This window comes from Panthera onca (genome assembly GCF_046562875.1).
Source record: "Panthera onca isolate mPanOnc1 chromosome E1 unlocalized genomic scaffold, mPanOnc1 haplotype 2 h2.Chr16_ul_4, whole genome shotgun sequence".
NCBI lineage: Eukaryota > Metazoa > Chordata > Mammalia > Carnivora > Felidae > Panthera > Panthera onca.
Genome location: NW_027675818.1, coordinates 278,624 through 305,084, shown reverse-complemented (window position 1 = coordinate 305,084; position 26,461 = coordinate 278,624). Strand labels below are relative to the sequence as shown.

At 47.8% G+C, this 26,461-nt stretch overlaps 1 protein-coding gene and 1 pseudogene across 2 annotated transcripts; one reads left to right on the top strand and one right to left on the bottom strand.

The window, feature by feature from the left end:
* Positions 1-1,463: 1,463 nt before the first annotated feature.
* LOC144615405 (integrin beta-3-like) lies at positions 1,464-25,048 on the bottom strand. 2 transcript variants are annotated; one of them, XM_081794795.1, is made up of 9 exons: positions 24,962-25,048; positions 24,447-24,536; positions 23,609-23,743; positions 21,713-22,142; positions 15,558-15,780; positions 14,293-14,393; positions 11,754-11,873; positions 5,912-6,078; positions 1,464-4,578 (listed from the first exon to the last, which is right to left on the bottom strand). In XM_081794795.1, exons 1-9 carry the CDS (start codon positions 25,034-25,036, stop codon positions 4,513-4,515), a joined length of 1,407 nt encoding a protein of 468 aa, XP_081650921.1. In that variant the 5' UTR covers positions 25,037-25,048; the 3' UTR covers positions 1,464-4,512. The 2 variants fall into 2 exon arrangements, 1 of the variants encoding a protein (XP_081650921.1); XR_014137176.1 differs by lacking the exon at positions 1,464-4,578 and adding an exon at positions 8,383-8,606 and having other exon boundaries at positions 6,014-6,078.
* Positions 12,670-12,824, top strand: LOC144615367 (U2 spliceosomal RNA; annotated as a pseudogene).
* Positions 25,049-26,461: the final 1,413 nt, after the last annotated feature.

The window sequence follows — 26,461 nt, the reverse complement described above, 5'->3', positions numbered from 1 at the left end:
TTTTCAACAAGCATTAAATGGTTTTCTTGCACAGCATATGTTACTGTTTCCTTACATCAGTGTGAAAAATGAAAATTATAGTTGCACTATAATTCCAAGGCAACTTGCTTGTAATTGATCCCGGTGGTCATTACATGGCTGTCACTATAGAGTTCAGACTACACAGGCCAAGAGTTAGGGGATTACAAATATGATTTGATATATAGCTTTTCATTTCATTTTCACATAAAGTCCTCCATTTTACCCAGATATGTAGTCATCAGTTACCATGAAGTAAATAAAACACAGTGTACCTACAAAATTTCACCATAAAAGGTCTCAGTGTGTGTTCACATAATCCTTTTATGACGTCATGCACCGTCATGTTTTTTAAAAATGCACGTTATTTAAGGAATGGAAGACCCAAAGGCAAAGATGATGAGTGTGCCATAAAGTACTTCAACCCCACACTGTCAATGCTCAATACATTTTAAATAGCAAAAAGTGAAGTTGCAAATTCTAGAGTCTTACCCTATAAAGTGATAATGCTAATAATTTCGATATTCATCCCATCTCCTGTGAATTAAAGGTTTTCTTAGATGCCTGCCAAGTATCCTGTTAGTTGGGTTTCTTTCCCTGTGATTTTGATCTAGTACTTCTTTTAGTTTTTCATGGGAATTTGTGGCTGTGAGGGAACCAGAAGCCTCTGATCACTTAATTTGGAAAATGGATCAAAAGTGCATTTTCATTTTGTGTGGGTAGATATTTGGTTCTCTTAATATACCCGCCAAGCTGTATTCATAATCTTTTAGTAACTGAGATGATTTAACTGCAAACTTAGTAAGCCAGAAGGACAGGTAAGTGACTTCTTAAGTCAGTGGTTCTCAAACTTGAGTAAGCAGCAGAATCACAGGGAGGGCTTTGCTGAAACAGAACACCGGGCCCGGCCCCATCTCAGATTTTCTGAGTTAGTAGCCCTGGGGCGTGGCCTGTGCATTTTTATTCCTAACAACTTCCCAGGTGATATGGAGGCTGCTGGTCCTCAAACCACATTTTGAGACCCAATTCCTTAAATAAAAGTTGGGCATTTTTCCCCCTAAAGCTGGGCATTTAAATGATCCTGTCAATAATCTGCCATCAAGCCTTTATTGTACTGATTTATGCCTCCTGCAAACAAAACCTAGGCCAAACTGACAGTCTGTTCTATTGAGATTGCACAAGTTCCTAAAAAATCCCCAATTAAAAGACAAAAAACTCCAACTCTTAGAACAGCAATAACCTACTCAGTTTGAAAACATTATGAAAGTCTAAAGAAACGCTCTGGGTTCTGGAGTAAACTTCAGTCCCCGTGGTGGTCATCATTTGGTTACATTTGGAAACAGGCTTGTTCTAAAATAATCATTTTTGAGGCGATGACATTTACTCTTTTCACCCAAAGAAAACAGAAATAACAACACAGGAAGAACTGGGCAGCCTTAGGTCAATTCTTTTTGGAAAGCACATTTAATTTACTGTTGCACAATTCAAACAGAGGGGGTGGTTAGGAAGTCAGGAAGGCACTTAAGTCATTTCAACCAGGAATACCTAACAAAGAGAGGGATCTTGAAATCATGGATGGTCTAGGAATATCTGAGAGAGAAAGAAGGGATTCGTTATGTGACAACTTGTCAGGAGCATCCCAAGCTTCCCATTACTATCCACACACCCTGAGACTGAACATACATTCTCTCCAGATGAGCTGAGCACAAATAAATAACTTCTTTGGGCTGTGCTGATACCAAAATACTATTTAGATGTTCACCCTACGTGATGCCCAAACTGACTGCCATTTGCTGTCTTGCGAACGCAGCTACAGGTTCTCCCCGCATACAAAGAGTATTGGTCTTTTTTTTTTTTTTTAATCTTTATTTATTTTTGAGAGAGCGTGAACAGAGAAGGAACAGAGAGAGAGGGAGACACAGAATCCGAAGCAGGCTCCAGGCTCTGAGCTGTCAGCACAGAGACTGATGTGGGGCTGGAACTCACGAAATGTGAGTTCATGACCTCAGCCAAAGTCAAACACCTAACTGAACCACCCGGCGCCTTTTTAAAGCCTAGGAGTCTCTTTCCAGAAGCTCAAAGAGTCCTACTGATTTTTTCATCCTTTAAATATATGTTCTTCCTCCTTTGATATAGTGTCTTCATATAAACCATCTTATCTAAAGAAAAGGTCCAACTACTGCTTTAATGGACTCTTGTCTCAGTAGCCAAAGGGTATAGTTAGGTTCTAAACTTCTGGGATTCATTATCGACCCTCCCCTCCCCCATTTACCCCTCTACTGTACTACCATCCCTTTCAGTAAAGAGTAATCCATGGGTGAGACAAGGCTCAGTCATTTGCCCTACTCCTAATTCCAAGGCTTATTCTCAGTGTTAACACACGAATACAGAATACACATTTCAGCTACTTCTTAATGGATTCCTCTCCCTTATATGTGGATGCAAACGTGTGCAAAGTGAGCTAAGGAATAATAAACTAAGTGGAGCTTAAGTGCTACATTAGGAAATGTGACTGCTAACAAACATTGGAGAAGGGGCTCTAAGAGAGGACAGAATGAGGCTTTTTCATTGAGAAAGGTGATGTGGAATGACATCTGCTCTTGCAAAAGCTGGTCTCTCAGATCTCCCAACTTAACAAAAAAAGTAGTATCAACATCTCATGGAATCTTGACTGTATGTCTGATGCCACAGTAAATCCCAGCATCTCAGATTATCAATATTGAAAGACACCTTCCAGACTGGCTGGTCCAAACTATCATTTTTCAAACTAGAAAACTGAGCCCCGAAGGGAAGGAAGAGAGGCTTGCCTTAATTAAGGGTAAAACTTCCTCAGCTGCAACAATGAGGCCAGGACTTACATTTTCTGATCGTCAGACCACTGTCTATAGCTCTTTCCTTTTTCTTGATGAATGGGGGGTGAGGGTGGTTGTTAATGTTTAGACCAATGTGAACACCAAGGAAGCAACTGCTAGGAGAAAAGAACCACTTGTACCCCTCCTGCTCAGAATGGCCCAGCATGCCCGTGGGGCCATCCCCACAGGCTCCCAGGATGAGAGAGCCCCTACAGATCCAGCAAATGGGCAGCAACTCCCTATGAATGATGCCAAGTGGGAGGGTCTGTATCCATCCCAAGTCTATGTGGGGTTGTTTGTTTGTTTTTAAATATGCTCCTTCCTCCTCAAATAAAACTACAAAATATAATGCAAATGTGTTTCTGTACATGTTCCTTTAGATTAAGCAAGCCTCATCATGGTTTCAGGTGACCCAATGAGAAAAATAAAATAAAATTGCACTTGTGGCCTCTCAGATTAAAGACTGAGTTAAAATGAGGTTGCCCAGCCCGTAGGAGAATAGGCCACACACGCTGATACAACTGGCCCATCATTCTAAATGTGGCACATATGCCCAGCAGACTCAGAGACCCATGGGAATGATTCCTTCACAAGACAGCCAAGAGGTAGATAAGTGCAATCAGCCCCATGGATGGATGTAGCACACAGAAGCACCAGATTGGGTGTAGGGGCGGGGGGGTGCCTTGGACAAGGGGCAGAGGGCCTGAAGGGTGGGGCCAGATCTCTGGCTCTCATCACAGCACTCTCCCTGGGAGGAAAAGCGTCCGGTCATGAAAGAAATTCCCAGTATGTAGCAAATGTCTACAGCAGTGAGAGTGTAGACGTAGCAGGTAAAGAGGTGATGCTGGTCTAAGGGTAACACGCGTCCTCCAATCGAACTTCTAGGGTGGGGTGCCAAGGAGACAAATGTGAAGGGTGATGATTATGAACTGGGGGACTCTGGCACATTCATCCAGGCCATGCATGACCCCTGAGTGGCCTTCCCATCCTCACTCCCAACAGAATTGCTGGCAAGGGCTCCCCTTGTGAGAGAACCATACTGGATTGAGGGGACAGCAAAAGACATAGGCAACTCCGATGGCTGCTCTTGCTTCTGATTTCTCCGTCAGCCTGAGGGAAGGCAAAGGAGATCAAAGTCCAGATGACACGACAAGGCTGCGGAGCCCAGCATTTGCTATCAGAGCTGCTGAGCGTCGGACCCAAGAACCGTCAACTCAAGGCAGAGTCAAGGCCCCTTCCTCTGGAACGAGAGGCTCAGCCCTGCCCTTCTCTTCGGGAGAAATGGCCGGAAAAGGAAAGCTGGCTTCTCAGTGAGGTAATGAACAGTACCTGCTCAGCTACGTGGGTCACCCTAAGGTTAAGCAGGAAGGATCCCTGAAGGAGGCATTCTGCGGACAAAGGCTGAGGAGCTCCACGTGTCTGGACACACCTCAAGTTTTAAATTACACACTCCCCCACATGCAGCACACTCACGCGCACACACGCACAGAGACCCACACCTCCACATACTGACATTCTTGTAACCCACCCCACTCCCAGCCCCCGATCCTGCCCCACGGATTTCGTTCCCTGTAAACATGACAGCAGATGTGTCCACAATTCTGGGACAGCCTGACAGTGAACTGAGGATGACTGCTTGTCATTAAGTGCCCCGGTAGGTGATGTTGGTGAAGGTGGATGTGGCCTCTTTATACAGTGGGTTGTTGGCCTGCGGAGAGAACAGAAATGTGTCTTACAGTGAATTCCTCAATTGTTCCCTGCCCTCAATGATTACATTTCGCCTGAAGAGTTTACCCAAGACACCTTTCTCCGGGCTACACCATCCATGAATCGCTTAGTGCTCATTGTAACCCCATATTCGCTCCTGAGATGGGAGTGGGTAGGAAATAAGAGGAGAGAGAAAGTGGAATGCCATTGTGCTGCTGTTTCGAAGGGGTTGAATTCAACCCATTACTTTTTGGTGATCCCCAAACACCTCAGTACCACTTGTAGCCAGTATCTATTTCCTGCTTCTCTCCTGAACTCTCTCTTTTGCCCTTCTCCAATTTTTTTTTTCTTTTGTTGTGACTATGCTGGCGGATGCGGGCAGAGACGAGAAATGTAGCAGGTGGTAGCTGAAACAGAGAGGATAGCTTTCACTCAAAATAATTTTAATTTGTTCTCATCTCATCCTTCCAAGCGCTACCCACTGTCATGTTAGCAGGAAAAAATAAGACCCTCACTGGGTTGCCCAAATTATTTTCTAACAAAAAGTGATAAATCCCATAAGATCTGGCCGTCTTTAGGAGTCCCATTTCAAGAAATACAACACATTCTCATGTGCCGCTGAGATTCCAGATTTCTACACTGTACGAACAGAAACATCTCAAGTTTCTTGGGACCCTTGAGTACCAAGGCCTGAGGTGACCATCAAATGAGAACAAACTTTCAGCCTCCCGCTAGACATTCATGGACTCAAACAGCCATTTTGGAAGGTCCAGAAAAAAAAGTCAGAATGTGGAAGATGAGCCAAAGGAGAACAGAGCAAAATTAAGTATATAGAAAGTTCTCAATAGATGCTTGATTGAATGCAATCAGAATAAATTGCAGAGAGGATATGTTTTAAGAGGCTGGCCCAAAGAGTCATTTCTATCATAACTTGATTCTCTCCCACAATTGGGCAAGCTGTTGAACGTCTCTGTGCTCAGTTTTCTTATCTACAAACTGGCAATAATAACGTTCCCCACCCCCCATCATTTGTCCTGTCTTCCTCAATTAGAGAATATGTTTCCTTTTGATTATGTCAGTGTCCAGAGCAGAGCTGGGCCCTACCTGTACTCAGTCAGTTCTCACCTATGGGACCTATGGTCACTGTGTGGCAGTGAGAGACTCAGGTGGTTTTCAGGAATAATAAAGACAACAGGACCATCTCCCAATTTCCACAACAGAGACTAACTGGGAAATTATGGTGCTGGCTGAACCTGGCTCCCCTAAGTACCTACTATTTCCAGTTGAGGCTCTCAAACCAATGACTTAAGAAAATGCCCAGCCCCGACTCTTACTGTGTCCCATTTTGCTCTGGCTCGCTCTTCCTCAAATTTAGCAAACTCCTTCCGGTCATGGATGGTGATGAGGAGCTTCCAGATGAGCAGAGTAGCAAGGCCGATGAGCAAAATGGCCCCCATCACTGAGAGTAGGACCACCAGGATGTCAGGACCCTTGGGACACTCTGTCAGGAGAGAGCACAGAGCAGGGACGTTGTAAAGGCAACCTGACCAAGTAAGAAATTACTAGAAATCTCTCTGAGGGAAACAGGGCTTACAAAATAAATCAAAATTTTTAAAGGGGGGGGGGAGCACCAATATTTAAGACAGCAATAATCTGTCCTGAGTAGTTTAAATTAGAGGTCATAAGCAGGTCACCCCCGGTAGAATCTAACCTACTCAAGTGTTTATTAAAAAGTTGATTTTATGTTAACTCTACTGGATTTAAAACAAAAGCTTGATTAAATTTTTATTTTGTTGGCAGCATGGAATAAGCAGGAGATTATCCCCCTAAAACTTCAGATTCTTCTTCTTCCCTTTAAAAACATGAATAAATAGAGGCGCCTGGGTGGCTCAGTCGGTTGAGCGTCTGACTTCGGCTCAGGTCATGATCTCACACTTTGTGGGTTCGAGCCCCGCATCAGGCTCTGTGCTGACTGCTTGCTCAGAGCCTGGAGCCTGCTTCAGATTCTGTGTCTCCTTCTCTCTCTGCCCCTCCCCTGCTCACGCTTTGTCTCACTCTGTTTCTCAAAAATAAATAAAAGTAAAAAAAAATTTTTTAAACATAAATAAAAAGGTCTGGAAACACTGCACCCACAGGGCAGCTCTGGTTAGATGTGAGTAGCTGCTGTCCCCTTTAGATGGGACACATTTTCTAGTTTGCCAGACTTGTCACCACCCTCTTTTCTCCACTAAACAGAGGCAACATGTTAACTTGTCATGGAGGCTGTGCTACTGTGGGTTCTGGAGCTAGACCGCCAGGGTTCGAATCCTGGCTGACAACTTACTTTGCTATGTGACCTTTGATAAACTATTTAACCTTTCTGGGTGTCTGTTTCCTATCTCTCCATGTTTAAAATGCAGAAAGTAATAGCACTGAATTCCAAAACTTATGAAGCATAGTTAAGTTAAATATATACTTTTAAAAATTGTTTTTAACGTTTATTTATTTTTGAGAGAGACAGAGCATGTATGGGGGAGGGGCAGAGAGACAGGGAGACACAGAATCCGAAGCAGGCTCCGGACTCCGAGCTGCCAGCACAGAGCCCAACGCGGGGCTCGATCTCACGAACTGTGAGATCATGACCTGAGCTGAAGTCGAACACCCACTGCGCCACCCAGGCACCCCAACTTATTTATTTTTTTAAGGATTATTTCTTTTTTAGAGAGAGAGAGAGAGAGAGTGCGCATGAGTGGGGGAGGAGCAGAGAGAGAGGGAGACACAGAATTTGAAGCAGGATCCAGGCTCTGAGCTGTCAGCACAGAGCCCAATAGGGGCTTGAACCCACGAACTGCAAGGTCGTGAGCTGAGCTGAAGTAGGACGCCTAACCAACTGAGCCACCCAGGCATCGGGCTCCATGCTGATCATGAAGCCTGCTTGGGACTCTCTCTCCCTCTCTCTCTGCCCCTCTCCCCAACTCGTGCATGCTCTCTCTCTCTCTCTCTCTCTCTCTCTCTCTCCCTCCCACAAAATAAATATTTAAAAAAAAAGAAACCTGTAAAAATAAACAAATAAGTTAAATATATTTAAAGAACTCAGAACACTGCCTAGCACAGACTCAGTGCTCAATAACTATCAGCTACCATTATTACTCGTGTTCTTGTTACACCTGTTTTCACTAATTTATTTACCTAGCTCCTTAGGCATTTGTATTTGTTTCTCTGGTTTGGATATGTACATCTCTGAGGGCTGGGAACCTAATGTCCTTGTTAGCACAGAGACCAGGAAGCCTGCCAACCCAGACAATATTTTGGGTTCCTTCCCAAAATATTTCGTCATCTTTAATCCTAACCCTATTGAAAGCCGACTTCCTGTTCAACCCTAGTCAACAACCAACACAGACAGAGGTGCATCACCCCTCTGAAGACCAAGCTGACTGTGCTCTGCAGAGCTCTGCTTCCCATAAACCACAGGTGTCTGATGGGTGACCTCACTCCAGTAACTTCTCAGGTGTTATGTAATTAGGTGTTTGAATATACGGGTATTGATGGGTCTGGAGAGGTGGTCATGCCTACTTTCCACACTGTCTCCCACCTTCTTCTCTAAACATACACCCTATGCTCACCACACATGACCCAAAAACAACCACCGATGCAGACCCAAGCTGGCTATTTCCCAAGCTACCAAATTATAACCTGTCTATAATTAAAGGAGCATCTGGAGAGAGGCTGTGAGGTTCCAGTGTCTGAGTTCCCAGGAGTGAAGGGCACCAGCTCTTCCGGGAACAACAATTATGAATTCTTGGGAAGAGAGGGCTGACCCTCAAACCTCAGAGTGAAATCTCTTCAATTCTGCATGTCAGTATGGGCAGGACAAGTAGAATGTCAAGAGGTCTTCAGGCAAAAACATCTATTAAGCATTTGTCCTGAAAGGAGTAGATGGCAGGATTCCCGGAAGAAGATGATGAGATCAGCTAGTCTCTAGAGAGCTCTCTCAGCCACGGTGATGAGGACCCATCGTGGAGACCCAAGGTCAGGAAAGACTGGGCAGGGCTGGCAGGTTTGACAAAAGCACAGGAAATCCAGTTAAACTTGAATTTCAGATAAACAATAATTTTTCAGCCTAAGTAGGTACTAAATGTTGAATGGGACATATTGTATTCGACGAGGCAACTCTATCTGGGAGTGATAAGGACCCAGCTCAGCGGAGCCCACTCCACATAGTAGGCTGAACACCACCCAGTCAAGGCCAAGCCCTTTGGCAGTGCTGTCTCTACTGCCTTGCAGTGGCCCAGCCCTTCAGGGAGACCATCCGCAAAGGCATGAGTTGGGGAAGAGAATGAGAATAATCCCCTCCTATGCTCTGGGACCTCAGATGACACATTCTGCACAAAGCCAGAACCCCTGAAAATAGTTGGGGGCGGTAGGTGAGAAGAGAGGTCAAATTCAGAATTCCAGGGCAACAAGATAGGGAATATGGGTCTGGGGTCCCATCTCCTCATGTGGAGGATGGAATCTACATCAGAAAAGCTACTCCACCCCCCACCCTGGGGGGTTATTTGTACCAGCTCAGGTTATCACCATCTTTCTGCCCCATAATTCCAAGTAGTGGATTCCATCTAAGAATATCAAGCCAAAAGATTTTGGTGTTACAGCAGAAGCACCTGCAAGGATTGTTATAGCAGAGATGAAGTAACGTTAAACCCCAAAGCAAGAACGTACTGCCCTTCAAAAATGAGAAAGCACAAAGGTGCAAATAGGGCGGGTGTGGAAAAATCCATGAAACGTGTTAACACAGGTGGGCGGGAAAGTGTGAGGGGTCATGGCCAAATAATCCACATGTGCTCCCCCACAGATACATACCCAGACTCTGCCCTCTCCCCTTCCCATGTCAGCTTTCCCTTGAGTCGCTAAATAAAATTAAGGTCATACCCTTTCCTTTACCTTCCTTCTCCCTTCTGAAGGGTGAGAGCCCTGGGAAAGGCAGGTGAACAATATCACGGTAGGGGGCGCCATGCTCTCCGGTACCCATGCAGCCAGCAACACCCTGGCTGACCCGGATGTAGTAGAGCTTCTTTCCACTGTCACCCGCTTCCTTCTCCAAGCAGCCAAAGTTCTCCGAGCAGGTTATCAACATGTATGCAAGCCTGCCTGTCAACTCGAATAATCAGTCCTAGTAACTCATTCAAAACCCGTTTACTAAGTATCTTCTCTGTAGATGACTGAGCCAAGTATGGAGATATAACGATAGATAAGACAGATGGTTCGTGTGTTCGTGGGGCACGTGATCTACTGAGGGAGATGGGTGATTAAAGAAGCAAGTTAATGGTGGAATGAAGGCCCATCTAAGGGAAACACAGCTGCTCTGGGACTCAAACAGGAGCACCCAACCGAATCAGAAGAAAGGATGATGGAGGAGGTCTGAGAAGGCTCACTAGGGGAAGTGATGTGTCCAAAGCAGAGGCACTCAAATATTGGGGCGTCTCACAACTGCCAGGAGCACTATTCAAGAACACAGAGGCTGGGGACACCTGGGTGGCTCAGTCGGTTAAGTGTCTGACTTTGGCTCAGGTCATGATCTCACAGTTCATGGGTTCGAGCCCTGCGTTGGGCTCAGAGCCTGGAGCCTGCTTCGGATTCTGTGTCTCCCTCTCCCTCTGCCCCTCCCATCTTTCTCTCGACTCGTGCTCCATCTTTCTCTCAAAAAATGAATGAACATTTAAAAATGTAATAAAAAATCAAATAAAAAGAACATAGAGGCTCATGGAAGCAGCATGGGGCTCAGGACTCTCGATTTTTTAGCAAGGGGAACATAGAAAAGTTGGAGACCCACTTTCCTAAAGCAGGGGCCAGCAAGCTATTGTCTGGGAGCCAAATGTGGCTTGCCACCTGTCTTTCTAAATATACTTAGGCTTGTGCATTAAATATAGACTATGGCTGCCTTCCTGTTACAATGGCAGAGTAGTCATGGCAGAGACCACAAGGCCCACAAAGCCTAAAATATTTATTTTGAGACAGAGAAAGCACGAGTGGGTGAGGGGCAGAGAGAGAGAGAGAGAGAGAGAGAGAGAGAGAGAGAGAGAATCCCAAGCAGGCTCCACACTGTCAGTGCGGAGCACAATGTGGGGCTCAAACCGATGAACCATGAGATCATGACCTGAGCTGAAATCAGGAGTCACACACCTAACCAACTGAGCCGCCCAGGTGCCGCCAAAGCCTAAAATATTTAACCCCTGGCCCTGAACAGAAAGTGTTTGCTGGACCCTGGTCTGAAGGAGGATTTGAAGAAATTTCTACAGCTGTAGGAATCAACTGACGAGCAACCAACTGACTTAGTCTCTGCCTTCAGACATTGTTCCTTCACTCATAGAAGCTCCTGTCTACCCCCCGCCTTGGCACAGCCCTTGTCCCTCAGCAGTATCACTATCAATTTACATGTCCCTCTCCCCCTGGCCTGTGAGTGCCACATCTGCTTGATTTATTGTTATATTCCCAGCACCTAGTCTACTGGCTGATATACAATAAGTACTCGAAAATATTTTCTAGTGATTCATCGCTTCGTCTGTTGTGTAAGAGAAAGGAAGGAGACGGGGGTGGTAAGGGGAAGAGAGCTAATCTACTACACTGGATGGCGACAAACCTGTGGTTGGTCTGTGTATGACGGATGAGCTCCTCCTGCTTCCAGAAGGCTGTGAGAGCAAGCACTATCTTTTCAGTGCTCAGAACACCTTGGCTTGGTGCCTCAAAGCCAGTACTGTGTCTCATGGTGACCCTGGTAAGGTCAACACCTCAAAGCATCAGGCCTTCCTCTGAAGCAGCGAACAGGTTGCCCTTGGCAACCACCTGACCTTAAGTGGAGCGGATGCTGAAGAGTCCCAGACTTTAAATTCCTCACTTCTTAATACTGTCACCTCAAAAAAATGCCAGGATGTATTTTGTCCCTTCGTGGGATCCATATCTACCTTCTTCCTTTCCTTACTCACCTTCTTTTTCTGCCTCCTCAATTAGCAAGTCACTTTCTCACAAAGATTGGTATTTAAATATCTCCCACCCCCAGATGACAGGCCCTAACTTACCACTTGTAAGGTAGTCTTAACTTGGCTGTTCTGTGTAAGAGGCGTAATGGGTGGAAATTGCTGCCTAACGTGGCTCTCCCTCTCCCTATAGGTGCAGTGTCAGGGGCCCTGGCGGTTCACGTACCTGGCTCCTCTACCACATAGAGAATGGACTTTCCACTGGAGTCTTCATAGTACTGGAATCTGACAACACAGTCATCTTCATTCTTGTACGTGCAGTTCACTGCATCCTTGCCAGTATCCTCTGAGGAAGGGGAAAATATGGGAGAGTGAAAAACAAGGCAATTCCTGGAAGACGGGGCCATCCCCAAACCCCAGTCATGGGACTTCTGAGAAAGTATGCAACAGGAAACCCTATGCCTGACATTAGGCAAGATGCCTAGACTTGAGATGGCTGTTGTGCCTGGCAATTGCCTCTAGATGACCCTCGCTGCTGAATTTTGTCCCTCCCAGACCCTTTTTGGTTCGTATTCCTTCCCTTGGAAGGGACATGACAGAACACATGACACAGTGTGATTCAAAGCCTGGCTCTACCACCTGTCAGCTGCGTAATATTGGGGAAGTTACTTGACCTCATTGGCTCTTTCTTCATCTATGAAAGGAAAAGGATAACCCACCTCACAACACTGGTAGAGAACTAAATGATGTCAAGTGAACAGTACCTAATAGAGAAGGGTGTTCCCTTCCCTCTCTTTCCTTTCCCTCCTGGCTCAACTATTCTCAATAGTTTGTTGGCAAAGCCCTTACATTTCTTCCGTTTCTGCGTCTGATCCAGTGTTCCTCTCCAGAGCCAGCCTCTCTTCTCTGACTCCCATCACTTTTTTGTAGGCTTCACCCCTTCTAATTCTGAAGCCTCTTATTCTGACAGGGAAACTATAGGTGCCCCTCTATCATTTGCACCACGTCCTATAGTGATGCAACCAGACAGGTAAAACTGACACACGATGATGTTAAGCAAATGCACCAAGATCACAACACAAGTACGTGATGGAACAGAACTAAAACAGGAGTCTCAGAGCACACCAGACTTGAACTCAATGATTGTTTCTCGGCCTTTTGGCTAAGATCAAGTGTAGTATCAGACTTGAACTCAATGAGCCGCCCGAAAACTAGTGGTATAAGAGTACAGTGGAAAGAGTAAGGATTTCCAGATTCATTCTAAGCTTAACTTGTTCGGGCAAGTTATGTAGCTTTCCTGAGATTCAGTTTCCTCATCTGCAAAATGAAGATAACAACAGTACCACAGTTCTACTCTACTAGGTGGCTGAGAAAAAGACAAGATCATGTGTATGAAAAGATACTTGCCTAACTTTTATAAGTTACACAATTCCATACAAACAAGCATTTATCTTTATGATTATCATGGCACGGGGGTGGGGGTAAGAGAAATACTTTCAACTAACCTGAGATTCCCCTCTGGTCTAGGTAATAAAAACATCTCACATCTCTCTCAGCAGTCTTGCCCGCCTGAGCTAATCACAGCATACCGATTCTCCTCAGGAGGAAAAGCCGTCTCTTCAAACTCAATCCCCAAATCATGCCCCTCACCCCCCCCCCCCCACCAGCCCCACTTCTGATATTAGCCAAAGGATCCAGAGAGCTGACCCTTTTCTGTAACACCCCAAGCCAGAAGCCGACTGACTGGCTGTGTCTCACTGTGGCTCTCACTGAAAACATGTTTCCTGCCTTCGTGAGAGACAGCTATCTCAGGAGAGATTGCCATCTCCCTAGACCAACCAATGCCTAGCTGACCCAGATAACATCAGATGTGCTGACAGCAACAAAGATTATCCCCTTTTTGGTCAAGGTGAAATTCAAACTACAGGGGCGCCTGGGTGGCGCAGTCGGTTAAGCGTCCGACTTCAGCCAGGTCACGATCTCACGGTCCGTGAGTTCGAGCCCTGCGTCAGGCTCTGGGCTGATGGCTCAGAGCCTGGAGCCTGTTTCCGATTCTGTGTCTCCCTCTCTCTCTGTCCCTCCCCCGTTCATGCTCTGTCTCTCTCTGTCCCAAAAATAAATAAACGTTGAAAAAAAAAAAAAAATTAAAAAAAAAAAAAAAAAAAAAAAAAGAAATTCAAACTACAATGACTGCAGGCAAGAGTTTTGCTCACCACTGTATTTTTATCTGTCTTATTCTAGGAAGGGCTCCAGAGAGCCAAAAAAGGCTACAGCATTATGATTTTAGCTAAAATCCATAAGGGTGAAGGTTTCCCTCCAAACCAGCAGAGCAGTATGCCTGGGCATTGCTGAACACTCTCAGTTAAGTAAACTCAGTAAATGGTTACTAGCCTCCTAAACTGACATCACCTAGCCTAGGTTTCTTCATCCGTAAAATGGGATGCATTGTCTTCCTCTCCCTGGGGAGGTCAAGTTAGGGTTGATTTCTACATACTTTAAAAGTTATCTGTAGGGTCTTGCTGAGTCTGTGGGTGCCGGGAAGCAGCAGAATGGGGAGGGACTGTGGAACAAATTAGCAGAGGGCACAAGAGGACTCAGGGAAGCTGGCCTTTATTAAGTGCCTAGTGTGCATCAGGTCTGTACAACATGCCTTTGAGGCAGGGATTACTCTTCCATTTTACTGATGAGACATAGACACGTTTTGGGATCAACTGAAAACTTCAGCAGCCGCATATGTGCACAATTCTAAGACATGCTGAGCTTACTGAGCTCCTTCACAGGCTCAATCTCATCACGACAGTAACGGCTGCAGGTATTTTCTTTATGTAGGTCTCCTCGGTCAAATTTCTTACACTCCACACACTTCCTAAAAGAGAGACGACACAGAGATTAAGACAAGGGAGGAGAGGGACGCCTGGGTGGCTCAGTCAGTTAAGCATCCGACTTCGGCTCAGGTCATGATCTCGCCGTCTTCGAGTTCGAGCCCTGTGAGTTTGAGCCCTGCGTCAGGCTCTGCGCTGACAGCTCAGAGTCTGGAGTCTGTTTGAGATTCTATGTGTCCCTCTCTCTGCCCCTCCCCAATTGCACTCTGTCTCTCTCTCTCTCTCTCAAAAATAAAGAAACAAAAAAGACGAGAGAGGAGCAAACCTACGTGTGTGTCAGTCCAGCTCTGACATCCACACACCAGAAAGCTGCCCCACCTTGGAAAACAAACACCGAAACAAAAACCCCTGTAAGACAATTCTGGGGGACCCAGAGGGTCGGGTCTGGAGTTCAGGGGTGGGAGTTCCTCCTCACCCAGAGGCAGAGCCTGGCAGGCAGAAGGCCCCAGTCCCCTCATTAAACTTCTTCATGTCCCATCCGAGAGTGTGACAGGAGGTAAGGCGTGTGCCACTTCGAGGAGCCTTAAAGGCAGAACCGGTCATGTAATCTGGGGACCCAGCACAAAAGAAGATGTCAGGCCCCTTGTTCAAAAATCCCTAAGCATTACAAGACAGTGCCAGCAGAGCGGTAAACCAAGCATGGGGCCCTTCTAAGCACAGGGCTCTGTACAAATGCACAGGTTGCATGCCTATGAGCCCAGCCCTGCTGAAAGTGGCAAGAGAAATGGCAGGAGCTTCCCCTGACCCCAGATGAGTGGAGTTTGTACTAGCGAACATCTCCTGTTTCACAGAATCCTTCATAACTCCAGCCCAACTCTCCCACACGATCGGAACATGAGAACGTTCCCCAGAAGTTCCCTGGTTTAGCCTTCCTCCCAACTCAGGGATTCAGGATGCCATCCCAGGAGAGGGGTTTCTCCAACTGGAGTCCAGCGGGTGCTACTTTGGCCCCTGCATGGTTGGCTCTCCCTCCCTCTTTGCCCAAACTTTTCCGTGGGAAGAGGAAAACTAGCCTCTTAGCTGCAGCGGACGCCTCCTCCTGAAGCTTTGGTGAGTAAGAACCTGGAGGGTTGGGGATTCTAGCCTGGGGGACCCCCTCCCTCCTTCTAGCACCCGACTGGCTCCAACTCACTTCTCTGCCCACTCACTTCTTAAAGGTGCAGGCGTCAGGGCAGGTGGGGCACTTCTCACAGGTGTCCCCGTAGGAGCCGGGCTGGATGCACTTGCAGCTGCCGCACTTACACTCGCCCCGGCCGCTGCACAGCAGCCCGTTGCTGGACATGCAGGTGTCGGTGCGCGTGGTACAGTTGCAGTAGAAGCCGGTCCAGTCGGAGTCACACAGACAGTCCCCACAGCTGCACTGGCCGTGACCTGAAAGCACACAGCCCGAGGGGGCGGGCAGCAGGTGAGGGGCCCCAACCCGTGGCTCAGCCTGCTCTCCAGCTTTACCCTCATCCACCCTCCTCCCACGGCCACTCATTAACACCCCACGGAAGCGTCACCACCTTCTATCCTTCTAGCCTCATGCTGCTAGCTCTGCCTTGACGCCCTTTCGTCCTGTGATCGCTACCAAACTCCCACTTACCTTTCGAAGCTCAACTCAAAAGTTCCTTCCCCTCCATAACTTTTTCTGACCTCCCCGGAGCAAATTGTCTACTACGTGTTCTCCCAGCACTTACATATGCCTCTATTTTAACCCTCATGACCAGCCCATTTGCTTGCCTATCTGTTTCTCTTTCTAGATTTTGAGCTCCACAGTGAGAGAGGACATATCAATTTGTCCGTCGGCAGGGATTAGCGTAACGTCTGAAATACAGTAGGCATGCAATTAATGTTTCTTTATCCATTTATGCAACAAATATTTATTGAGCTCACACTGGGCACTGGAGATTCGGCAGTAAATGAGACAGGAAAGGTCCCTATTACCGTGGAGCTTGTGTCCTAGTTAAGTTCCTGGGTAGGGTGCCTGGTGGCTCAGTTGGTTAAGCATCTGACTCTTGATTTCAGCTCAGGTCATGATCTCACGGTTTGGTTAGTGAGGTCAAGCCCTGCATCAGGCTCTGGGCTGACAGCCTGGAGCCTGCTTGGGATTCTCTCTCTCCCTCTCTCTCTCTCTCACACACAAAATAAGTAAATAAACATTAAAAAAGAAAAAAAAATCCTGGGAACCACACACACATTCACCAGCATGTGCCCTGTGTTGTATCATCACAGTACTGCAGAGAGCCATCAGCCCTAGTAGGAAAGACCTACTCACTTTACTGCATGAATGTAGGAATGGGAAAGAGAGATTGGGGTAGGGGGTAGATTGGTTAAATGCAGGTGTTAACTCTCAGTGCTACATCCCCCTAATCACTTAACAAGGCTTGAAAACTTGGCTCTCCCAAACTCAGAAGAAAGGGTGACTCATTCTCAAGGATTCCGAATCAGGAAGAAGTGGATGAATAATAAAAATCTGACTGTTAATCAGAGGAAAGGCAGGGAGCCAAGGGGAAGTAACCTCAACGGGTCTCAAAATCATGTCACTGTGTGAGCGGATGGGCCCCAAGATGGTGGAGGAGAGCGAGGTGCATAGGCTCAAACAGACACTAGCTGGCATCTTCTGCTCCCCAGGGACCCCAGTGGGTCTGACTAGAGGCCCTTGGTCAATGAGTCTCTCTGCCAGTGATCCTAGCACCATCCTCTATTCAAGACTCAGACACACCTTTGCTGCCTTGGAAAGAGATGTCTGCTTCTTTCTGGATGGCAAACATAAGGTCAGCTGCCCCAGCTCCAAATATCTGGAGAGTAGAGCCCGCTCCACCCGGAGGCAAAGGGAATGGTCTTGTGTAACCTTTGTCCACCAGTCATTGGCCCAGGTCTGAGGGCAAGACAGCTCCTGTCAGCTGAAGATAATTCCAAGGAAGGGGCAGCTGTGAGCCATTATCAGCAGCCCTAACAGCAGCTGGAGGGGCCCCACAGTGTCTACTACAAGCAGCTTTCAGTGATGGCTCCCGAACAGGGAAAGGCAGACGCCACAGAGGTCTGGCAGCACCCGGAGGCCTCCGCCTCCTCAGAAACCCTTGTCCCATAGTGTTTCCTTTGTGAGGCCAAACAAAGTAACCTTTGAGAAGATGGTCTGCCAGGCCAGCCACGGAGCGAGGCTGGAAGTAGAGTGGCGGGCCGGAGCCGGCAGGCCGAGCCCGAGCCCTGGCAGGGTCAGCCCTCAGAAGGAAGCTACAGTGCGGTAATGTCACAGGACTGGCATCCCTCCAGCAAAAGGGTGGCTGAGCCTGGGTTCACAGCAAAGTCAGAGGAGGAGGGTGAGAAATGAAGAGAGAGTGTAAGAAAGAGGAGGGAAATAGAAAAGAAGGCAGCAGGGGAGGGGTGGAGATGAGGGAGGGGGAGGGGTAAGGGAGGAGCAAGTATTTTAGGTCAGAGGGAATGACCTCTCCCTATAGAGCGTGACTCCCAGGCCGATGTCAGCCCCACTCCTCCCTGCCTTATGAGCCGACCCTTTGTCTGACATCCTACTTCCTCCATGAAGCCACCCAGGCCTCCTCTGTTCACACTGGGTCTCTCTCCAGGAGACTCCTATAACATTCCCCAGGGACAACTCACTTCTTTTCTTTAATTTTTTAAAAATGTTTTATTTATTTTTGAGAGACAGAGTGAGAGTGGGTGGAGGGGCAGAGAGAGGGGAAGACACAGAATCGGAAGCAGGCTCCAGGCTCTGAGCTGTCAACACAGAGCCCAACGCGGGGCTCAAACTCACAAACCACGAGATCATGACCTGAGCCGAAGTTGGACGCTTAACCAACTGAGCCACCGAGGCGCCCCAAGGACGCCTCACTTCTAAGATCTGGCACGTTCTGCCTCATGTTGTGAATTATCCTCAGGTAAGTTAATTAAGGGCAAAACTGTCTTATTCATGCCTCCCTATCCCACAACACTACAGCACAGAACCTGGCTCAGGGGTGTCTGATCAATCTATGCTCATGGATGTCCCTCGGGGAGAAGGATGAGTCCCTCGGGGAGTCCCTCGGGGAGAAGGATGCACTCCCTGATGTTTCCGAAGGAAGTGCTGATAACAGATGACCACAAAAGACCATGCCTCCAGCGGGGAGGGGGAAGGCCAGAGGCTGGGGAAATGGCTAAGTCATAGCATGCCCCCCTCGTGAGCCACTGCTTGCAGCAAAGAACAGACCAGGCCAGCAGCCCAGGGAAGAGACAATGGTGAACTGGTCTACAAACTGAGTGGTCAGGAATCACGCATGCCCCCTGTTCACCCGTGTGGACTGAGCGCCTGGCACAGAACAGGTGCTCAATAAGTGTGTGTCCCTGAGCATCCGTCACTGGGGAGTGTGACGGCAGCACCACAGGATCCAGACCTGCAGCCAGTAGGCACACAACACCCGGGCTGGCAGTGGGGGAGGGAGGCCTCTGAGCTGCTGCCTGGGGTTCCCTCCTGAATTGGGTGGAGCGCATTGCTGACGAGCTGTGCTTGCACCAGTGAGAGGCAGGAAGCAGGCTGCTGAACCCGATGGCTTTGTTTCGCAGCATCGGTGGGGCCAGCAGCTGAAGGAAACACACTCTGCCCGCGGTCCCTCCCACCCTGCCTCATACCAGACCAGGAACCAGGAGGCTTGGAGGACAAGTGGCCCTCCCTCTGTCCCTGGTGCCCCCAAGGGGCTATCTGTAGGCCTCACGTAGGACAACCCTCTTCCCCTCAGCCCCACCCTACTCCCCGTGGTCTCCCACATCAAACTTACCATTCCTTTTGGTACTCTGAATATGATGTAAGTACTATTCACTAGTAAAATGAGCTGAAATGCCTCCCTCGCCCTCTAATTCAAACTGCTGTTGGGGGGTCCGTGCCTGATCTCTTTCTCCCCTAATCTCCCTGCTACCATTTTTTTCCAATCTCTGTCAAATTTTGCTGACATGAATAAAGGAAACAATGTTGTAGATAATAAAAAGAAGTCTTTTTTATGTGACTTGGGCATGTTTTAGAATGACATAGATTTATGGGGCACCTGGGTGGCTCAGTCAGTTAAGCCTCCGACTTCAGCTCAGGTCATGATCTTAAGGTTTGTGAGTTCGAGCCCCATGTCGGGCTCTGTGCTGACAGCTTAGAACCTGGAGCCCACTTCGGATTCTGTGTCTCCCTCTCTCTCTCTCTCTCTGCCCCTCCCTCACTCATGCTCTGTCTCTGTCTCTCTCTCTCTCTCTCTCTCTCTCTCTCAAGAATAAATAAACATTAAAAAAAATTTTTTAAGTTTTTTTAGAATCAAATTGTTTTTTTAACATTTCTTATTGAGAGACAGAGACAGAGCATGGGCACAGGAGGAGCAAAGAGAGAGGGAGACACAGAATCTGAAGCAGGCTCCAGGCTCTGAGCAGTCAGCACAGAGCCTGACGCAGGGCTGAAACTCACAAACTGCAAGATCATGACCCGAGCTGAAGTAGGATGCTTAACCAACTGAGCCACCAGGTGCCCCCTTTTTAATTTTTTTTTAAAAGAATGACATAGATTTACCTTTCTAATCAAGTTTTCATATACATATATATACATATATATATATATATATATATAAATTTTAAAGTTTATTTATTTGAGAGAGAGAGCGAGCTCAAGCAGGAGAGGGGCAGAGAGAAAGGGAGAGAGAATCCTAAGCAAGCTCCACAGTGTCAGGGAGGAGCCCATCGTGGGGCTTAAACTCACAAACCCTGAGATTGTGACCTGAGCCGAAATCAAGAGTCAGTTAACCATCTGAACCACACTGGCAGCCCTTTCTAATCAAGCTTTCTTAAAGGCAGATGTTAAAGTGAACATCTGGTTGGATTAGTTCGGCTCCTTTAAGCCCCATTGCAAAGGAAGCCAATCTCCGCCATAGATTTGATCACCAAAGAAGCCAATTATAATCTGTGTTAATTAACCACACAATACACCCATAAACCAATCCTAAACAACTTGCAAATGTCTTTGATCTCTCTGTCACAAGAGGAGACATGTGCTCAGAGACCATAATCCAGCGAAAACCTATCCCCAGTGCCCCAGGAACTACTCAGGCTGCCTAGTTGCCTCTGCAAGTATTGTCAGCACATACAGACGACATTCACATTAGTTCCACTTGGTCTAGCTGGGGAAGTAGCCTAGGAGCAGTCTTTAGGGCAAGGAAAGACCAGGTTGAGATTTTCCGTGGGCCTCAAGACTTTACTGAATTTTGTAATGAGAAGGACAAAAAGTATCCTGCAGGTAGAAGGAGCCAAAATCGTAACCCCCAGTTTGCAGGCTGGGCCTCTCAATGGCAATCCTTTCCCATGTCTGTGCTGTCCAGCATGCCACGAGCCACGTGGAGCTCCTGAGCAACAGAGGAAATGAATTTTTCATTTTTCATTTATTTTTTAAATTTTTTTAAGTTCATTTGAGAGAGAGGAAAAAAAAAAAAAACCTCCAATGGGGGAGGGGCAGAGAGAGAGAGAGAATCCCAAGCGGGCTCTATGCAGTCAACACCCTGGCAGTGCAGTCAGAGCTTTAACCTACTGAGCCACCCAAGCGCCCCTCATTTTTCATTTAACTTAAATTTATTTAAATTTTATTTAAGTTATAATTCAATGTGACTAATTTACAAATAAATAGCCACACGGGGCTACTATATCTGACAGCACAGATCTAGAATCCAAAACGTTATAGTGCCAATAGCGATAACAAAATAGTGCCAGCATGTAAAAAGAGCTTATGATTTTCCACTCATTGTTCCGAGTGTATTGGCTGTTAAACGTGCTCCATTGCCTTGCTTTTTTACTATTTTCCAAGTCTTGTCATGAAAAGACAAATTCATGTAAAATAATTACTACCAACTTTACTACGCATTCTGATACCATGCAGTTTCCGAATCTGTAACTACTAAAAATCTAATTACCAGCAGCCAGAGATTTTTTTTTTTAACCTAAAAAGGGAGTTGTTCCGCATCCTTGAAATGATCAAGAGCCAGTGATTTAAAGTATTAGCAGGATGGCAGGTGGAAGAAAAGAAAATAACGGTCTTCACCTTCAGGCTCCCCCACTCGTTCCCATGCTCCAGGAGAGCAGAGGCTCCCTTCCGCTGTGTACCCCAGGAGCAAGGACGCGGGGAGCAGAGCGGAATTACAGAGAACCTCCTTCCTGTCTTCTGCCGTTGGAGTGGAAGGACCATCCACTCGGCTCTGCCTGCTGGGCCTTCCTGTGCCCACCTAAGCCCTGGCCTAAGTTTCCAGAGGCTGTGGATGTGCGAGCGAGCGTGCGCGGGTACAGGGGCGGGAGGGTGTGCAGTTTCACTCACCTGAGCACATCTCCCCCTTATAGCGGACGCAGGAGAAGTCATCACACTCGCAGTACTTGCCCGTGATCTTGCCAAAGTCACTGCTGTGGCAGACGCACTGGCCACACAGGCACTCGCCCCGCTGGCTGCAGGCGGGCTGGCCCTCCCGGGGGCTGCACTCTTCCTGCTGCGAGGGGCGGTAGTCCTCTTCGGAGCACTCGCACTGGGACCCCAGCCACCCGGGCCCGCAGCGGCACACCCCACACTCAAAGGTCCCGTTGCCATTGTTGCAGCGGCGGCTGTAAGGCTCAGCATGGGCCTGGCACGCACAGTCACAGTCGAAGGTGACCTGAACGGTGAGGCTGTCTTTGAAGCCTACAGGCTTGATGGTGAAGGACTTCTCCCTCTCCTGCGGGCAGCCTCGCACCTTGGCCTCAATGCTGAAGCTCACCTGGGTGGAAAGGAAGACCGCATTCAAACACAGGCGCACCCTGTTATCACTCCAGCCCTGGAGGGAAAGAAGCCCCGCCCTGCCCCGCCCTGCCCCGCCCTGCCCTGCCCGGGAATATCCAAACTGGGTGTCTCATCCCCCAGCAACCTGGAGTTCCTCAGCCTCCAAATGACCAAGGTCTGCAAAGCAAAAAGAAAAGCCTGGGGACAGTTGTCCAGTTGTATCTGGTTGGGTGCACAGACATAATTTACAGTCAGGAGAGAGGTTGGTTTTGGTTTTTTTTATATATATATCTATTTTTTGGGAGACTGCAAGTGGGGGAAGGGCAGAGAGAAGGACAGAGGATCTGAAGCAGGCTCTGCGCTGACAGACTGACAGCAGTGAGCCTGAGGTGGGGCTCGAACTCACGAACTACAAGATTATGACCTGAGCTGAAGTTGGATGCTCAACCAACTGAGCCACCCAGGTGCCCCTGGATATGTGTGTGTGTGTGTGTGTGTGTGTGTGTGTGTGTGTGTGTGTGTGTGTGTTTTAATTCCACCTGTGAAATAAGCCAGCTCAAGCAGAACAGAACCTGTGATCTTATAAAAATTCTTCTCTGGCCAATGAAGCCAGCTGGACTGATTATACACAAGGTCAGTCAGCCAGACACACAAAGCACTATATGGCACCACACGATGCCACACAGTGACCAAAGGCTCAGGATCTACTGTTTAATTTCCATATAGTACATCATCACTTGTGCAGTCAAACACCTTTCCGGCCAATATTTCTTAGACAGGATATGTGCACATGTTCTAGAATATAGATAGGTGTACGGACAGATGGATGGACCTAGATACAGAAATGATAGAGATACAGGTGATACCGGTGATAGAGATATAGCTATCCCCCTTTCTGCTTCCCTCCCTCTTCACCAACCCCTCCCCCCATCGGCAGAAGCAGAAGAGAACCAGTAAGGAAAGAAAGCCATAGAGGCCACAGAGGGACCTGAGAGGCAAAATGAACATTTGCGTTCTGGAAGTCTATGACAGTGGGTATTTGGTATTTTTGCCTGTTCCATTTGCTGTTGAATCTCCAGCAGCGAATGATGCCTGGCACAAAGTTGGCGCTCAGCAACTATCGGTAGATGTGACTGCCATTTCACATTGTAGAGGAAAGACAGGTATTACCTTAGGGGAGGCTGGAGACTGGGCCAAAGGTAAGAAATATTTTCATTTGCAATCAGCTGTGCATAAACAAACAGAGGTAAGCTAAACGCAAGTTTTTTAAAGATCTCCACGTAGCGGAGAAGTTTAGACAACAGGAGTCAGAGGAAAAGGTTGGCAGCTCCGTTATATCCAACTTGTAATGACCTTCGGGAAGAAGGTGCAGGGGAGGAATGGAAGGGTGCCCACAGACGCTCAGGGGCAAAGGCCAGGGCCAGAGCTGAAGCTTCAGCCCCTGCCCAGCCCAGCCCACCTCACCGTGTCTCCAATCTTGAGTCCGACACAAGACTTGAGCCCAGGGATGACCTCGTTGTTGAGACAGGTGGCGTTGAAGGATAGAGACAGCTCCTCGGGGAGGTCCCGCACTTCCAGCTCTACTTTAGAGCGGATTTTCTGAGCAGAAAGGGGGCAAAAGAAGGTTAAGGAGATGAGCCGAGAGGAAGTAGACAGGAACCAATTCCACCCCAAGTAAAATACCAGGTGGCCATGGACTCACCGCGGCAGTGCTGGGTGCTGGGGTTTGCTTAGAAGCTGCCAGAGGAGAGCATCCTTAGGAGCCTATTTCTTACAATATTTCCTGCCCAAGGTCTGCTCCTCTCTCTCTCTCTGTGCCCCCTGGTGTCTAGTTGAATCTGGGTAAAATCTAAACCAGCCACACCCTCCTGCAAGCCTCAGAGACATGCAAAAAGGGAGGGCTAGCACTGGTCACCTTGGATAGTAGCTTTTTTTACCTAATTTTTAACCAACCTCATCTTCCCCTTGGCTCAGCTCCCTCTTCTCTCTATTGTTGGAGCCCTATCCCTCACCCTGTCCTTCCTCATCACCACCCCCAACCTCTCTTTCCTTTCCACCTTCTCTAAGCTCTTCCACCCACTGCTCCTGACACTCCCTGGCAATTCTTTCTGAGCCATTTCCCTCTCAGAAGGCTGCATTCCTCCCAGTGCTGGCCATCAGCCAGCCTCTAGAAGAATAAGAGGAAGGCAGTGAAGGCTGCATCGTGGACTCACATCCAGGACTCCAAAATCTGCGTTCCCTCCTGGGGAATGCCGAGTGAGGTGGGTTCTTAGCAGACCCAACCCCAGTGCGAGACACTTACCCCATAAGCATCAACAATGAGCTGAAGGACGTTGCTGGAATTGGCAGACAGAACCCCCACTGTCGTCCCTGGGATGAGCTCGCTATAGTTCTAGAAGGTAAGACAGAGAGATGTGCAAGGCTGACTAAATGAAGAGGGTGATCTCAAAAGCCCTCCCCAAATCAGAATGAGGGTCTTGAAACGAAGATTGAGGGAAGGATGGGATATTTTACTTGTCACTTCCAGGAACAAACCTAGCAGTTTTGCAGCCCTGAGAAAAATTATAAAGAACTTCTCACACCCCTCTCCCCCAATAAATTACTCCCCTCCAGCACCACAAACACCAACACACCCATCCCGTGAGGTTCAAGGTTGGAGGAGAGAGACCATAAAAAGGAGCCATTTGCCCCTGGGAATAGGCTGGAGGAGGGGCTTTCCTGGTTGGGAAGCATGGCCCGTGCTAGTGTGCCTGGGTTCCCAGAGACGGCTCCACCCAATACAGACCCCACTCCCGAAATCCCTGAAGGCACAGTCACCTGGTAGAGACTGACTACATTTTCCGTTACAGCAAAGATCAAATTGATGTTTTTCTGGGATAGCTTCTCGGTCATCAGCCCCAGAGAGGGATACTCCTGTAAAATGGGAGGATGTGGAAGTCAGTTAAGAATTCACCTGAATTCTACACCTTAGAACTTGGCTGATTTGGGCTGTGGCCCAGACGGTGGTGGTGCTGAAACCTTTTCACGCCATGATCAGTGTGAGGCAATGGACTAAGTGGCAACGCAAACCCAGTTGTGAACTCCAGGGACAGATGAAGAGGCAAAGGCTGGTCAAAGCCAAGCATCTCAGGGCACCTGGCTGGCTCAGTTGGTTGAGTGTCTGACTCTTGATTTTGGCTTAGGTCATGATCTCACAGTTCATGAGACTGATCCCCGCATCAGGCTCTGCACTGACAGCGTGGAGCCTACTTGGGATTCTCGCTCCCTCCCTCCCTCTCTGCCCCTCCCTGCACACTGCGTGTGCTCTCTCTTTCTCTCAAAATAAATAAATAAACATTAAAGAGAACCCAGGCAGCTCAGTTGGTTGACGGGGTCATGATCTCACGGTTTGTGAGTTGAAGGCCCTCATCAGGCTTGCTGCTGTCTGCACAGAGCCCACTTCTGATCCTCTGTCTCCGTCTTTCTGCCCCTACCCCACCCATGCATGCGCACGTGCGCACTCTCTCTCCCTCTCTCTCTCAAAAATAAATAAAACGTTTAAAATAAATAAGCATAGGGGTGCCTGGGTGGCTCAGTCGGTTGAGCATCCGACTTCGGCTCAGGTCATGATCTCACGGTCCGTGAGTTCGAGCCCCGCATCGGGCTCTGTGCTGACGGCTCAGAGCCTGGAGCCTGCTTCCGATTCTGTCTCTCTCTCTCTCTCTGCTCCTCCCCCGCTCACACTGTCTCTCTCTCCTTCAAAAATAAATAAACATTAAAAAAAATTTTTTTTTGGGGCGCCTGGGTGGCGCAGTCGGTTAAGCGTCCGACTTCAGCCAGGTCACGATCTCGCGGTCCGTGAGTTCGAGCCCCGCGTCAGGCTCTGGGCTGATGGCTCGGAGCCTGGAGCCTGTTTCCGATTCTGTGTCTCCCTCTCTCTCTGTCCCTCCCCCGTTCATGCTCTGTCTCTCTCTGTCCCAAAAATAAATAAAAAAAAACGTTGAAAAAAAAAAATTAAAAAAAAGGAATTGAAGATGTAAAGCTGAGGGCTATCACTCTTGCCAGCCTCAATTTTCTTAATGAATTAAAAAAAATCTGGTTGAAAAAAATGATGTTCAATGAATGCTTAGGGAATTCTGGTACTGGAGGCAAACATTATGTAGTTCTAAACAATAGTAGGTTGACTTTTGATGAATGAACTTCCAATTTAGTTTTTTCTATTTATTAAGTTCTCTGAATCACTGCTAATCATTTATATTTTTTCCCATGTAAACATGAAATTTGATATTTCTCTTCCTGAAAATTTCGAATATGACAAGAAAGTGTGGTGCTTTACTT